This window comes from Hyaloscypha bicolor, assembly GCF_002865645.1.
Source record: "Hyaloscypha bicolor E unplaced genomic scaffold K444scaffold_182, whole genome shotgun sequence".
NCBI classification, from domain to species: domain Eukaryota; kingdom Fungi; phylum Ascomycota; class Leotiomycetes; order Helotiales; family Hyaloscyphaceae; genus Hyaloscypha; species Hyaloscypha bicolor.
In genome coordinates, this window is record NW_020194684.1 from 2,667,929 (window position 1) to 2,682,155 (window position 14,227).

At 49.1% G+C, this 14,227-nt stretch overlaps 7 protein-coding genes across 7 annotated transcripts; 3 read left to right on the plus strand and 4 right to left on the minus strand.

Annotated features, from left to right (window-relative positions):
• The first annotated feature begins 464 nt into the window (after nt 1–464).
• Nucleotides 465–4,079, plus strand: K444DRAFT_620504 (acetyl-CoA synthetase-like protein). The gene is made up of 4 exons (XM_024881719.1): nt 465–842; nt 923–1,671; nt 1,766–2,783; nt 2,834–4,079. Exons 1-4 carry the CDS (start codon nt 621–623, stop codon nt 3,983–3,985), a joined length of 3,141 nt encoding a protein of 1,046 aa, XP_024728297.1. The 5' UTR covers nt 465–620; the 3' UTR covers nt 3,986–4,079.
• Nucleotides 4,080–7,287: 3,208 nt separating this feature from the next.
• K444DRAFT_647560 (carbohydrate esterase family 16 protein) lies at nt 7,288–8,138 on the plus strand (the record flags this gene model as incomplete). Its single annotated transcript, XM_024885357.1, has 3 exons — nt 7,288–7,416; nt 7,466–7,555; nt 7,617–8,138. 3 exons carry the CDS (start codon nt 7,288–7,290, stop codon nt 8,136–8,138), a joined length of 741 nt encoding a protein of 246 aa, XP_024728298.1.
• Nucleotides 8,139–8,221: 83 nt separating this feature from the next.
• K444DRAFT_601707 (putative phosphoglycerate mutase family protein) lies at nt 8,222–9,305 on the minus strand. Its single transcript, XM_024878694.1, has 5 exons — nt 9,091–9,305; nt 8,863–9,037; nt 8,680–8,806; nt 8,510–8,618; nt 8,222–8,461 (listed from the first exon to the last, which is right to left on the minus strand). The coding sequence occupies exons 1-5, from the start codon at nt 9,091–9,093 to the stop codon at nt 8,300–8,302; spliced, it is 576 nt and encodes a 191-aa protein (XP_024728299.1). The 5' UTR covers nt 9,094–9,305; the 3' UTR covers nt 8,222–8,299.
• Nucleotides 9,306–9,841: 536 nt separating this feature from the next.
• K444DRAFT_620506 (general substrate transporter) lies at nt 9,842–10,867 on the minus strand. The gene is made up of 2 exons (XM_024881720.1): nt 10,737–10,867; nt 9,842–10,680 (listed from the first exon to the last, which is right to left on the minus strand). The coding sequence occupies exons 1-2, from the start codon at nt 10,776–10,778 to the stop codon at nt 10,018–10,020; spliced, it is 705 nt and encodes a 234-aa protein (XP_024728300.1). The 5' UTR covers nt 10,779–10,867; the 3' UTR covers nt 9,842–10,017.
• K444DRAFT_231127 (uncharacterized protein) lies at nt 10,639–11,164 on the plus strand. Its single transcript, XM_024871222.1, has one exon. The coding sequence runs from the start codon at nt 10,771–10,773 to the stop codon at nt 11,083–11,085; it is 315 nt and encodes a 104-aa protein (XP_024728301.1). The 5' UTR covers nt 10,639–10,770; the 3' UTR covers nt 11,086–11,164.
• On the minus strand, nt 10,784–11,773 carry K444DRAFT_620508 (uncharacterized protein). The gene has a single exon (XM_024881721.1). The coding sequence runs from the start codon at nt 11,515–11,517 to the stop codon at nt 11,245–11,247; it is 273 nt and encodes a 90-aa protein (XP_024728302.1). The 5' UTR covers nt 11,518–11,773; the 3' UTR covers nt 10,784–11,244.
• A 442-nt stretch (nt 11,774–12,215) lies between these two features.
• On the minus strand, nt 12,216–14,119 carry K444DRAFT_620509 (monooxygenase flavin-binding family protein-like protein). The gene has a single exon (XM_024881722.1). It carries the CDS (start codon nt 13,871–13,873, stop codon nt 12,389–12,391), a length of 1,485 nt encoding a protein of 494 aa, XP_024728303.1. The 5' UTR covers nt 13,874–14,119; the 3' UTR covers nt 12,216–12,388.
• Nucleotides 14,120–14,227: the final 108 nt, after the last annotated feature.

Here is a 14,227-nt window from a genome sequence, read left to right on the forward strand (position 1 = left end):
GCCCCTCGATGAAATGAATGAATCTAACAAAGGCCACTTCTTCTTTGAGGCTCGCGACCCCCATCCGCTGTATCAAACGTCGCCGCAGACCAAAATTCGAGGCACCACCACATCAACCTTGGCAGTTCCCCGGCCGTAACGTCACAGCCAAAGCTCCCAAACTTCGGAACTAAGCTTTGTAATCATTCCACAATCCCACCAAGCGGATCCATCCTTCCATCAACTCGTTCCTCCCGGATGTTCTTCCGGTCCCTGTCTACAGGAATGGTGTTGCATGAGCCAGGTTCAGGGGGGTACATCCCCGACTCCTGGTCACCACTCACACCTCCCTCTTCGTCTCGTTCTCCTCTCCATGGTTCTTTTCGCATCTGCAAGTATCAAGGATCACTCAACCGTCTGCAGCGTTTGATTTCTGCACTTTTGATCCTTTCTCGCCATCGATGCCGAGTGTCCTATGTTTTCCTGTTTATCTGCTTTTCGCTCGCATCTCGGCTGCTTGACTTCACAGCCTTTGAATTGCACGGGGAGGGGTTTCTGCACAATCGCATGTCTAACGTTGGGCTTTTGGATATATCCTCCAAGTAGAGCACTGATCCTTCAGTCAAAGAAAAGTCTCAATGATGAGCGATATCGGCGCTCGGCCAGTGTTGAAGGTGAAGACGATCTTCACGTTCGATGAAGTAATCCGTGAAAGAGCAAGTGATGAAGACCGGATTCCTTTAATTGGGTATCCAAAATCCAAGTTAGGGATTACAGATTATGAGCTTTTCAATGGGAAGCAGTTGAATCGGCTTGTTGATGGTGCTTCAAAAGCCCTCCTAAAACTGGGCGTGAAACCTTTGGTGCGTCCTCTCTCCCACTTTGGCTCTCAATTTCCCTTCTGAATAAGAAAGATATGTGAATTAATAAGATGAGAAGGTAGAAGGCAGATGAAAATGAAGTCGTTGGTATCTATGGGATCTCAGGTCTCGATTACATCGTCACGATCTTCGGTTTGGGGAGACTTGGATACACGACCTTCATGCTCTCACCCCGCCTCCCCGCCACCGCATGTGTGAATCTCCTCAAAGATTCAGGAGCCAGGACGCTTCTTTACGCTTCCCAATTTTTTAATTTAGCAACTAAGACCTCAGCTTCTCTCCCACTCACCGTCATCCCAATTCTCACAAGAGAACAATATGACATCCTTAACGACACCACCCCGCCATTTGAACGCAATGGTATCGATGGCGAGAAGGAGAATTTGAAGAAGCTAATAATGATGCACTCCTCCGGCTCCACCGGCCTCCCGTGTTCAATCCACTATACCCACAGACGTCTGCTCGCCACCATGCTGACCGCACAACCGCTCATCGCCTTCCAGTCCGTGCCGCTCTTCCACGCCCACGGCTTTATCTCCTTCATCCAAGCCATCTACAAGCGGAAATGTATCTACCTGTTTAACGGTCATATCCCTCAAACACACGAGACCGTCACAGCTGCGATAAAAGCGGCGGAGCCGGAAATTGTGTGGACTGTGCCGTATGTGTTGAAGCTGTTGTGCGAAAAGAGGGATGGGATTGAGGTGTTGAAGAGATGTAAAGTGGTGAGTTGTAGTGGGAGTAGGTGTCCAGATGAGCTAGGCGATTTGATGGTTAGGGAGGGTATTCATTTTGGGACTGTTTTTGGGGCGTATGTCTCCCTCTGCACCCCTTTGCGTCCCAAGACAACTCCACAATCTTCAGAAGAGTGGGGTATAAGGAATGTTGACTGATTAAGGACACAGGACCGAGGTAGCTCTTATCTTGACATCTCTAAACAGACCAAAAGAAGACAAAGCGTGGAACTACCTCCGCCCGCCCCCTCATATCGCCCCCTTTATCAAAATGAAACCCATCGACGGTCCAATCTGCGAGTGCGTGGTTCTCGATGGGCATAAAGGGAAAATGGCATCCAACTCCAACGACCCGCCAAACTCATTCCACACCAAAGATCTCTTCATCGCTCACCCCAGCATCCCTAACACGTGGAAATTCGTCGGGCGGCTTGATGATCGCGTAACATTGAGCAATGGGGAAAAGGTATTACCATTGCCGATCGAAGGCAGGATTCAGCAAGATCCTTTAGTGAGAGAAGTTGTTGTTTTTGGGATTGATAGACCGGTTCCGGGTCTGTTATTGTTTAGGGCGGAGAGTGCGAGGGGCTTGAGTAACGAGGAGTTTTTGGATAGGGTGTGGCCGGCGATTGAGGATGCTAATACGAGGGCGGAGGGTTTCTCGCAGATTAGTAGGGAGATGGTTGTTGTTTTGAGGGAGGATGTCGACTGTCCCACAACGGATAAGAGTTCGATTAAGAGGGCGCAGGTGTATCGGGATTTCAGGGAGGTGATTGAAGGTGTTTATGAGAGGTTGGAGAGTAGTCAAGAGGGAACTCTTGTGCTGGATAGTGAGGAGTTAGAAATGTGGATTATGGAGTCTTTTGAGAAGTTGGGTACTCATCTGAAAGATACAAATGAGGATTTCTTCTCGGCTGGTGTGGATAGTCTGAAGGCTATTCAGATGAGGGGCTTGATTATTAGGAACCTTGACCTTGGTGGGAATGCTTCGAAGTGTCCGTCGATGGTGGTATATGATTCCGGAAATGTGGAGAAGCTCGCCAAAGCTCTGTCAGATGTCCGTTCTGGGGAAGCAAACTTCAGCTGGGACGTGGACGAGGTCACGGAGATGCGGAATTTGATAGACAAGTACTCTCAATTCGTCAAACGTGAAAATTGTGACAGAAAAGCTCCTACGCGCAACGTTGTGGTATGTCCATACTTCTAAAGATGGTCAGATTATGCTAACATAAATTCCAGCTTCTTACTGGCGCAACCGGATATCTGGGTTCTCATATCCTTTCTCAACTCATGAGACTGCCAAGTGTATCCAAAATCTACTGCCTACTACGAACCACATCTGCACCTCAAACAGCCATCGAAAAGCTCAATGAAGCTCTTCAAGAACAATATTCAACTCATATCGCCTCATCCACGAAAATACATCCTCTTCTATCCGACCTCTCGAAGCCAGATCTTGACTTGCCAGGCCTAGTGTTCCAGAAGCTTCAGGCAGAGACAACACACATTATCCACTGTGCATGGGAAGTCAACTTTGCTCTGCCAGTGAGATCGTTCGAGGCTCACTTAGCAGCCTTGCAGAATCTTGTCAATCTCTCCCTCTCATCTTCGTTCACACAACCCGCCCATCTCCTCTTCTGCTCCTCAGTGGGTACCGCAATGGCAACATCAGCCCAACGCCCAAGCAAAGAAGTCACCATTCCCGAAGATCCAATAAAAGAATTGACAGATGCTTCGCCGACAGGCTATGCTCGTTCCAAAATCATCGCTGAAAGAATACTCGAGAGAGCTGTTGCTCTAGATGGAGCTCGGGCGGTGATTTTGAGGATTGGGCAAATAATCCCTTCTCAAAACTCTGGGTCGATGCTGTGGAATCCGAATGAGATGATCCCGCTTCTGATTCGCTCTGCGTTGAGCACTCGCTCGCTGCCCGAGACGCCCGGTGGTGGGGATCGCTGCTCGTGGATCGATGTGGATTCGTTGTCCAAGACCATTTTGGACATTTCTCATCTAGGTCGAGTAATTTCAGGAGAAGACATGGAGAGACCACATCTGGTGTACAATCTCGTTCACCCCAGGCCTTGCTCATGGAAAGCTGATTTTCTCCCTGCCTTGAAGAAAGCGGGATTAGTTTTTGAAGTAGTGGATTGGCAGACCTGGCTTGAGAAATTGAGGAGCAGCGAGAAGGATGTCAAGAAAAATCCGAGTAGGAAACTACTTGCTTTCTGGGAGGCGCAAAAGATTTATGGGGAGGGGAAAGAGATCAAGTTCGAGACCGCAGCAGCTGAGGGGCAGAGTGACGCCACGAAAAATATGGGGAGAGTGGTTGATGAAGAGTATGTTGCAAAGTTGCTGGACGCTTGGAGAATTGTTTGGTCGGTTTTTACCTAGGTACAGTCGCTTAAAGTACTGCACAGTCCTGAAAGAGAACCAGTTAGACTGAAAAGGAATCGAAATCACAATTGTTCTTCTGTTTCTTGGCGAGTGGGCTCATACTAATCATAATCCTGCTCAAATGAAACACAACGAGCTTGGTGTTCAGATTCAAGCCAGGTCGCGTGATCAAAAGTCCAGAATAAGAATTTGCCACATGACAGAGGAGGAGAAGATCCACTAGGCTTCAGTCCGTTACGACAGATGACAGACTGGGGCACTCTTCGAGCACCAGCCTGCTCGTTGCTCAGCTTACCACATCTCCGGCCGTAGCTTAGGTAAGGACATCCCCTTATTTCTTAGGATACAGTGGTGCCAGATATGATACAGGAAGGTAATTGAAACAGTCATGTCTTTCAAACTGATATAGTACTGTTCATCGAGCATCACTTGAATATCAAAACCTAATCCAATTTTGAAAGCGTGAAGCTCAAATATGCAGATAAACAATCCTAATTTCTATACTACACTCTCATACAATGCCTTAAAATCTCTATTGTACCCTTCAAAACCTTTCTTCGATGTCTCCGCAAGCCCCACCCAGCGAGCAATCCATCCACCACCCATCGAAAAGACAAAAGTCATTTAAATTTCCTCTGGCGTACAAACGTCATACCATCTTCAGTCTGAGAGCTTGGTTCGAAGTGAGAGCTATGTTCGCCGGATAAAACAAGGGGAAGGCCCTCTCTCCAACTAAAGCAGATTGGAGAGTTTTCCTGAAAGGTTGTTAGGAACGGACCTTTATTGTGGACTGATTCGATGAAAGGGGAAGACAGAAAAGGTTCAAGAGATCATACGGAGACTTACAAGGAAAGTCAGGTTGATCCTTCCTAGTTCGACGACCGGCTTCAAGTTGTCGACGACTTCAATAGGCTTTTCTCGGATGGCCGGTTGGACGGACTTAATAGAGCCGTTCTAGTGGTCTTTAGGTATTTGAGGGAAGTCGAGGAGCTGGGGTGCTGTAAGCTAATGAGCATTTGGAAGTACGGAGCGAAGTCGGAAGTCATTTTCACCACGTATATTTTAACAGTTGGAAGGTGATGGCAGAAGATTGGATCAAAGCATAGTGGCGATATAGCATGATGAGTTAGTAGATAGATTAGTTGTGCAGAGTAGGGAGCTTAATATGGGGAGGTTTTAGTTGATCCATAGTATCGCTTAAGCTGATCGATATTACCAAACTCTGCATATGCTCGTTTATTTAGCTGATCACTATCATTGCTTAAAGAAACGAGACAACTAGCCGAGCTAATGAATAGGTTTTGCGGCAGTTATATTTTAGGCATATATAGGGGTTAGGAAGGTTCGGGTTAGTCCCGAGCTTGCGAGGGGGCTTAGGGTCCGGGTCGGTTGGGGGGTGGTGAGAACCCCCCGCATTGGAATATATTAAAGCGTAAAGGCCCTACGGGTTAGGGTTAGCATATGCTAAATATATGGGTTCCATATACCGAGCATATGCTAACCCTAGGCAAACTTGGATGTGGAGAACATCATTGGCAATAGTTACCCTCTCCCAGTGGCGAAGTTCACTACTAGCGGTAGTCCTCCATTTATACCCTATCTGGACCAACATAAGCCTGCGAGGCTGCGAATAACCAGGGTGAACCGTACCTTCCATACTATCGATATCTCCTCTCTCAGCCGAACCGGGCCCTACCTCAACTCATTTCAAAGTCATACCGAGATCCTGAGCAAAGCGTTCTCTACTCATATGCAGTCCGCGTCTGCAATATGATTGGAATGTTTGGTCTGAGAGGCATCACCGTCCTGGAATCATCAAGTGATATTGGCGTTGGATCCGCCTGCATGTCCAACCATGGACCAAATACTCCGGAATTTGGGCCCACGCTCCCAGTAACAAGTCCATACATCCACCCAGTTGGCGATACCCGGGCCGTCTCTCCGGAAGTCGCGTGGAACGATGGGTCTGGAGGCTTTTGAGGCTTCAGCAACTATTTCAGTCGCCCTTGGTATCAACAAAAGGCCATTCAAAATCATCTCCGGTTCCATATCGACCAAAATACCAGGGGTTGCTATGAAGACTACACAAGCTACCGTGAGAGAAGTTTCCCTGATATGTCTGCTCACAGCTTGACTCCGGAGTAAGCCCTCCCCAACCAATACCTAATCACGAGAACAGCTACGCAGTAATCTACGACAATACAACACAACACAACCATCAAAAGGCACCTCAGCCGCCGCCCCCGCCGTCGCTGGGATCCTCACTCCGCTCAACGGCACTCGCTTCCGGGTCAGCAAAGGGCCTCTTGGCTTCATTAACCCATGGCTTTACAGCATCGGCTGGACGGCCCTCAACGATATCACGAATGACACGGCTGTAGGATGTAATGGTATTAACGGACACATTGGGAGACCGGTCCCCAGGGGTGGGCTATCCCGTATGCGACTTGGAATGCGACGTTGGGGTGGGATTCGGTGACCGGGCTGGTGACGTCGAATTTTCAGTTGTTGAAGAAGCTTGTTGTTGGATTTTAGAGGATTTATCAGAGGGAGATAATATTTAGGGATGTTGTGTATGAAAAACAAAACATAGGGTAATGTGAAAAAATAATTCTGTGAAGATGTTTTCATCTGATGTGGAGGTATGAACTTCTTCGAAGTGTGGGGTAAACTTCCCACTATACCCCGCTGTAAAGTTAGCCAGGAGACCTTTCTTCCATTCCTTGAAGAGCATATAGATTCAGCTCTAACCGGTCCTAAACAACCTCGTTCTCCAATCCTCTCTCCCAAAATCTAATCCGAGGCTTGGGAACTGACCGATGGATAAAAGCTCGCTTCCCCTGACCCCTTTTCGCCTCGGCTAGCCTAACAAGGTTTAATCAACCTCACACTGCCGTCGGCCTGTTACCCTCCGCATCCTAGAATGGAAATATTCTTTGTAATTGGCTTGCTAGTCTAGACTGATTGGTGGATAAATCTTGAAATTATCATAGTTGGCTTGTTTAGAATGTTTTTACGAAGTTCGGTCGGCATTTGCAAAGTGGTAATGCGGGGTTCCAGAAATTGAGGACGGAGTTACTTCGAGAGGAGTATATACTCATGACGTGTCTTTACAAAAACCTCACCCTTCAAGGTGAATAACAAAACAGCGATTATTTATTTGTACCAATATCTCAGCTTGTCGCTCCTCGTATCCGCGGTGTTGTCTGCACCGGATTTTTCGGCAAAGGAGGCCAGCCCTTTCAAGTATCTGATTACCTTGTAAGTGGCCTCCTCACAAAAGACGATGAGCTCGTCTAATGATTCAATATAGTGGAGATTCCTACTCCCAAACCGGTTTCTCGATCACCGGTACCAAACCTTCAGTCTCGAATCCAATCGGCAACCCCGCTTTCCCAGGTTATACTACTACCTCAAATGGGAACAATGTCCGTGCCCACCTCCTCTTCTTTCCAGATATTCGTTAACAAAAACCAGTGGATAACCTACCTCCTGCACCCCTCCTCCGCCTCCACCTTGCTGAACTATAACCTCGCCTCCGGCGGCGCCACCACCGACGCTTCGCTCGTAAAGCCATACCAATCCACAGGTCCTTTCGCTAATCGACCAAGTCTCTCTCTTCACAAAGAACCTATCCCCTCTCCCCTCCAACTCTCTAACCGCATCAAACACCCTCATCGGTATCTGGATCGGCGTCAACGACGTCGGGAACGCGTGGTCCAACGCCAACTGGCCAACCCTCTCCCAAAAAATCATCGATCAATACTTCACCCAAGTGCAAGAACTTTATGCCTCCGGAGTTCGGAACTTTTTATTCTTGACTGTGCCCCCGATTCAGAAGACGCCAGCGGCAATGGCGCAACCGAACTTTACGCAATCAACAGAAGGCGCTGCTGTTGGAGATTATAATAAATTGTTGGTGAAAGCGGTGGATTATTTCAAGGCGAAGAATGAGGGTGTGACGACTTGGGTGTATGATACTGGAGATGCGTTTAATACGGCGATTGCGAGTCCGAAGACGTATGGGGCGAAGGATGCGAGTTGTTATAATGGCGATGGAACTAGTTGTCTTTGGTTTAATGGTTATCATCCAGGGCAGGCGATTCATAAGTTGGTGGCTGCGGGGGTGGCTGCGTTGGTTGGACTTTGAGTGGAGCGAAGAAGTGGAGGAATTCGGCGGGAAAAAGTTGAAAGTCAAGAAAATTAAAAAAGGAGAAGTTAGAGTAAAGGAACCTTTTGTTGAAATGAGGGTCTTCTCGGAAAAGTAATGTATATAAACTGTCGTGAATCCACACTGTAGAGTTGGCCTACTTACTTGGCTGGAACAACTTCGACCAGAGAAGCAGCAGTCTCGGTAGCGCCAGTGACACTAGGCAAAATTCCCGTCTCTGCAGGATTCTGCGGTCCATCAATACCCGGCACATTCTCACTGCCAGCCCATTCCAACGTGCCATACGGATACTTCACTTCCCACTGTAACTCATTAGCAAGCACTCACCTAACTCTGTCAGACTAACTCACAATGATATCAAATCTCTCTCCTGGATACTCGACTTTCTCCTTAACGCCCAACGCCCTCACAATCTTGCCAAGCACACCATGCTCCCAGCATATCAGGACATTACCAGGGCTGAAGATTGAATGTTAGAGGCGGATTCGGAGGGAAAGGAAGATGGGAAAGAGTAACATACCCATTATACCCCTTCGCCGCATCAGCTGCGCCATGCGCATCATCCCGGTCAATCGACTGGTTGATCTCAATACCGAGTTCCTCGGAAAGAGGCAGGACCGTCTTGTATGGGCGGTCTCGGCTGCCATCTGTTCTGCATCAGCTCTGTCCAGTCCACGCTTTGTTTGAGATGAGGAGGGAATACCTTTCTTTGGATGCTCTGCAATGATACAGTTGATATTGTACGGGCTTTGCTTGCCGAATACGACTTGCAAACCCTCTGCGCGTGCTTGCCCTTGGGCGGAGAGGCCGTCAGGGTCTTTGCCGTTGATCTTATCGGGCTTCTCGCCGTGCCGGATTAGGTAGAGGATAGGATGGGTCTGGGAATGTTAGCATTGCTTTCGAAAGAGACCGGGATTGAAAGATGAGGTACCATTGTCAGAGGTGAGGGTGATAAACGATCGCAGGTGAAGTTGTGTTGTTCGTGAAGAGGATTCTGAATGATGAACTAGGAGAGAGAAAAGTGTTGGATCAGATAAAAGAAGAGGAGGATGAAATAATGAAGTAAAGTGAGCTCAGTTGAGAAAGGAGAAAGCGAGCCTTGGGAGGATCATATATGCGCATCACATGCAGAGTGTTCAGCTCAGCTTACGCCTCCAGTATGGAAAAGAATTCGTGTGACAGCAGCAGGGGCGACTAATTCAAGCTCGCCTCAGCTCGCCCCGTACACTAGAGGTTCCACCCGGAGAATTGTGGTAAGGCTGAGTCGTGTGACAGCAGCAAGAACGACTAATTCAAGGCTCACCTCAGCTCGCCCCGTACGGTACTAGAGGTTCCGCCAGGAGCAATGTGGCAAGGCTGAGTGTGATGGTAAGATAAATTGTCCGGTTTGTGTAAGCTGTAATTGTCGAGATCTTGCGAGGTTTCTCATGTGGTTTGGCTTGGAGACGGCACTTGGGAATTTGGGGAGACAAGCCTGTAGTTGAACGAAACTTGATGAACAATTAATTATTATTCCATCGTACCTAGAAACCATGGATTAAAATTGCGCTTTGGCTGTCTACCTCTACGTCAAACTTTTGTCAGGACAAAATTCATAAGATGAACTGCGCGGTTGAAGTGTTGCGAACCCGGCCCAACCTCTTGACAGTGGGGCGGGCTGCCCAAGCAGCCCCCAATTGGACCACCCTCAGCTGAGCCCTGCATAACCTCCGCAAAGGACGGATGCACTGATGACAATGACACCGCAGTAGTGCCCTTCGTACGCTGCATCAAAAAGCTTGTCTTCCGCCACTGCGAGTCGTACAGTACCGCACAATTGGCCGACTTTCATCCCTGTTCACTTCAAAGTCCCTCAAACTCAAGCCTTCACCGAAGTCGGGAACCTCACCTCCTCCACACTTCCTTCGGTATCCGAGTTCTCCATACTTCTGAGCCCGAAGACTCCAGCCCCTCGAGAACTCATCCCCTTATAGCCCCTAAAACTTTCATCAATATCCTCCAAACTCTTTCCCCTCGTCTCCGGCATAGCAACCACACAAACCGCCACCGTAACCGCCGTGCACCCCCCAAAGAAAAAATAAACCCCATAAGTGCTACGCGCTAGAAAAATCGGCGTCGTGAACGCAATGGTCCAATTCACGACCCAATTCGCACTTAACGCAAGACTCGCCGCCCCCGCTCTCGTCTTTGGGCTTTGAATTTCGGAGACGTAAACGCGGAAACAGACGCCCCAGGTTCCGGAGAAGGCGAGCGCGAAGAGGTAGATGAGGATGATGACGACCCAACGCGCAGCGCCGTGGCCGGCGTGTACGGCGCCAGCGGCGTAGAGAGAGCCTATTGTGAACATGGATAGTACTTGTGCTGAACCGCCGACGATTGAGGAGGTTTTGCGGCCCCAGCTGTCGGCGAAGAGGAATGCTGGGATTGTGACAATGAAAATTAGAAGAGCTGAGATTCCGGATGCCAGGAAGGCTGCTGTGCTTGACTTGAGCCCCGCCGAAGCGAAGAGTAGCGGTGCATACTATTGTACTTTTATTAATAGCAATTGAAAGAAAGGGAGGCTGGAGGAAGACTCACGTAAAGCACCCCATCAATTCCACTCGCCTGCTGCATGCCCATCAAGAAAACCCCCAACGCCGTCCTCCTCCAATTCTCCTTCCCGAAAACAGCAAACAGATCCGCAACCTTTACTTGCTCAGGCAACTCGCCCGCTTCTCGCTCTTCAATCTTCTCTCGTTCCGCGGCATCGATCCCGAGCTCCTCCCACATCTTCATGGCTTCACCGTGTCGTCCGCAAGCTGCGAGCCATCTGGGTGATTCGACGAGGAAGAAGAGGGTGGAGAGCGTGAAGAGAAAGGCGAGTAGGGCTTGGAGCGCGAATGGGATGCGCCAGGATGCGGAAGAGGCTATGGAGACGCTGCCATAGCAGGTGAAGTAGCAGAGCAGACGCCGATCGTGGTTAGGAGTTGGGGGATTGAGGCAAGTGTCCCTCGTGATCTTGGGGGCGAGATTTCCGTGATGTATCTACCAGACATCAAACATCAACATCAACTTAATTTCGAGATGGGTGAAAGGGGACGTAGACTTACACGACACAAGTCGACAAGAATAGACCTTCACCAATCCCCTTCACAGCCCGCCCAGCAATCAGCATCCCCAATTTCACAGAACTCGCTTCCGCTGCAGCGCCAATGCCAAACACCGCCGCTCCGAGAGCGATTCCCCTCAATCTTCCCACTTTGTTTGCAAGATGCCCGCCAAAGAAAGAGGACAGGGCCGCTGGGATGAGGATCGTGGAGACGACGAGTCCGTGCACCGTAGAGGAGAGCGAGCCGAACGTGGTTGCGAACTGGGGCATTGTTGTTAGGGGCCCGATTGTCCCTGTGTCGAGTCTGGGAAGAATTAGAAGGGGTTGGAGTGAAGGTGGGAGGTGACGAGGGGGTGGGGAGTGGAGGTACCCGAACAAAGCACCGCCGAAGGAGATCAGTGTTGCTTGTTGGACGTATTTTGGTGGATGGAGCCATGATTTATGCATCCTGGAAATATTGAAGATATAACTGGCTGAAAATGAAAATAGAAATCTTTGGCTTTGAAGGGAAAAATATTGTCTCCAGGAGCGAAGCAAACTTTTATATGCAGTGATCAAAGTGACTGGCTCCCTTGTATCACCATTTTTAAGACAAGATTTCCATTATCTCAGATCTAGAACGGAAATACTTTTAAGCACTCGTATTTTTGGCTTATGTTACGAGCCTCATGGATTTGCTTATATATGAAGCAACCTAAGGCAAGTGAGCCGAAGGTGGGATGCGCCTTCCCGATGGACGGAACGGGCAACTTTCCCGCAGCCCTAGAGTTCTGACTCGGTGCCTCGAACTTCCTCAATCGAAAGGTGGAGTTCTATCTATCTTCTTTAAGCATCATTGGACGCCTTGCAAAGATAAGGCGTGACGGTGCGGTCTTGAGGTGGCGAGCTACGCCTGCACGATCCCCAATGTGGCTCCACTTTTACTTGGTCGAGAAGGAGAAGCGGGATTGAATCGAGGAAGCGGTGTGCACAAGTATCTATAAGAATGACGAAATATTAATAAATAGTAAGCAGCCGTCAACGTCTAACTTGGGATGCGTCTAGATCTCCAATTCAAAACACGAGATAAATATCCAAGCCGGCATCCCAGTGGGGCAGCACCCCTCAGATATCAAAAATTTCTTTGTAGTCAAAACCGGTCTCAGTTGATCTTCTTCAAAGCTTTTCCAAACTCCAAGTCTGTCGTCACGTTTCCATAATTCGAGGTCCAGTAATCTGCCAAATAGTTTGCTCTCGGCTGCCATGGACCAACATCGCCAGCCTTCGGCAACTGGCCCTTGGACTTCTCAATATATGTGGAATTTAGATTCAAGACGGGCGTTGGCTTGATCTTCTGTCCGCTTGGGACCCGAGGAACGGCGCTTGAGGCATTGTGACTATCCATATGCTTCAACAATCTGCAAACAGTCTGTGCAGTGGCATCAGCACCCAGAGTCCAAGAGGCATTGGTATATCCGATGACAAATGCTGCATTCGGCATATCTTGCAGCATAACACCCTTCCACATGAACTTCGTCGAGACGTCAATCGGCTTCCTATCCACTAAAATACTGGACCCCCCTGCAAGTTGAATCTTCAAGCCAGTCGCGGTGACTATAATATCCGCATCAATCGTCTTGCCAGATGTAGTCTCGATGCCTGATGCCGTGACTGTTTTGATTGTGTCGGTAACAATATCAGAGTTGCCGTTCTGCAGTGCTTTGAAGAAGTCGCCCTCCGGGCAGACGCATAATCGCTGCTCCCAGGGGTTGTACGCCGGCTTGAAATTCGGATCGTGGGGCATTGAAGGTGGGAGGTGCCTTTTAGTATTTGCTTGGATGACTTTTCGACCAGCGTTGGGGAATGCTCGGCAGAACTTAAAGAACAGGAATGGAAGCACTAGAAACTTCCACCGCACGAGCGCGTGTGCCATCCAAGTAGGAAGCCACTTTCGCATGAAGTTTCCCGTGCGATCAACGGCTGGTAGGGCCATGATGTAGCTGGGGCTTCTTTGCAGCATCGTCACTTTTGTAGCCTTCTCCGCGAGATTGGGAAGGAGGGTGATGGCCGTTGCGCCGCTCCCAATGATGACCACGTTCTTCCCTGCATAATCGAGATCTTCAGGCCAAAACTGCGGGTGGATGACCTGGCCTTGAAATTTGTTGATTCCCGGGATTGTAGCGTTCAAGGGCTCGTTGTAATCATAGTATCCTGTACTGAGAATGATAAATCGGGCGGTATACAATTTCTTTTCGCCACCAGCCTCCACGGCAAGCGTCCAGTTTTGTTGTTCGGAAGACCAGTCAGCAGCGACGAGTTTGTGATGGAACTGAATCTTGCGATCGATGCCGTATTTCTCGGCTGATTCTCTGATGTAGTTTCGAATGGACTCTCCATCGGCGATCGAATTGGCTTTCGACCACGGTCTCCAGAGGAAGCCGAATGTATGTAGGTCGGAGTCAGATCGAATTCCTGGGTACCTAAAGAGATCCCAAGTGCCTCCTATGGCATTGCGGGACTCCAGAATGGTGTAGCTGTAGCCTGGCAACTCCGTCTGCACACGATAACCCGCATTTATACCGGATATCCCTGCACCAATGATCATCACATCGACATGGAGACTATCATGCCTATCTATAGAGCCCATAGTGGATTGGTGGTGAAGCAAGAAGGAAGAGATATGAAGGAATAGGCGTCTTTTGAGATAGGTTGATGGGATGAAGCTGCCACAACGAACGGCTCAGGGATCGGGGAAGATGGAATCGAAGGAGGCAATATCAGACAAGATAATTCGATAGGCTGCGGGTACGAAGGAGCTTTTATTGCTCCGACTCGAGGCCCACGCGCCGAGGTGCTTCCAAGAAATAAGAAGGCTCTCGCATTGTGAGTTCGCTCCATGACGAGACGAGCCACTTGGTCTCGCAAGCAGAGCTTGAGTTGCCGAGGCCCATGTTGCAGATCTACGTTTTTGGCGTTGCTCTAACTTGAACAGGCAATAGCT

Bases quoted from the DNA above. Each gene is read 5' to 3' on its own strand.
- K444DRAFT_231127 (XM_024871222.1), top strand. From the start codon at position 10,771: ATGCCCATCAAGAAAACCCCCAACGCCGTCCTCCTCCAATTCTCCTTC.
- K444DRAFT_620506 (XM_024881720.1), bottom strand. From the start codon at position 10,778: ATGGGCATGCAGCAGGCGAGTGGAATTGATGGGGTGCTTTAC. The intron at 10,681-10,736 runs GTGAGTCTTCCT...AAAGTACAATAG, and splicing joins GAATTGATGGGGTGCTTTAC to TATGCACCGCTACTCTTCGC.
- K444DRAFT_601707 (XM_024878694.1), bottom strand. The intron at 8,619-8,679 runs GTATGTTACTCT...TTCAATCTTCAG, and splicing joins GCGGCGAAGGGGTATAATGG to CCCTGGTAATGTCCTGATAT. The intron at 8,462-8,509 runs GTGAGTTAGTCT...AATGAGTTACAG, and splicing joins GAGAGAGATTTGATATCATT to TGGGAAGTGAAGTATCCGTA.
- K444DRAFT_620509 (XM_024881722.1), bottom strand. From the start codon at position 13,873: ATGGGCTCTATAGATAGGCATGATAGTCTCCATGTCGATGTGATGATC.
- K444DRAFT_620508 (XM_024881721.1), bottom strand. From the start codon at position 11,517: ATGCCCCAGTTCGCAACCACGTTCGGCTCGCTCTCCTCTACGGTGCAC.
- K444DRAFT_620504 (XM_024881719.1), top strand. From the start codon at position 621: ATGAGCGATATCGGCGCTCGGCCAGTGTTGAAGGTGAAGACGATCTTC. The intron at 1,672-1,765 runs GTATGTCTCCCT...TTAAGGACACAG, and splicing joins TTTGGGACTGTTTTTGGGGC to GACCGAGGTAGCTCTTATCT. The intron at 2,784-2,833 runs GTATGTCCATAC...CATAAATTCCAG, and splicing joins CTCCTACGCGCAACGTTGTG to CTTCTTACTGGCGCAACCGG.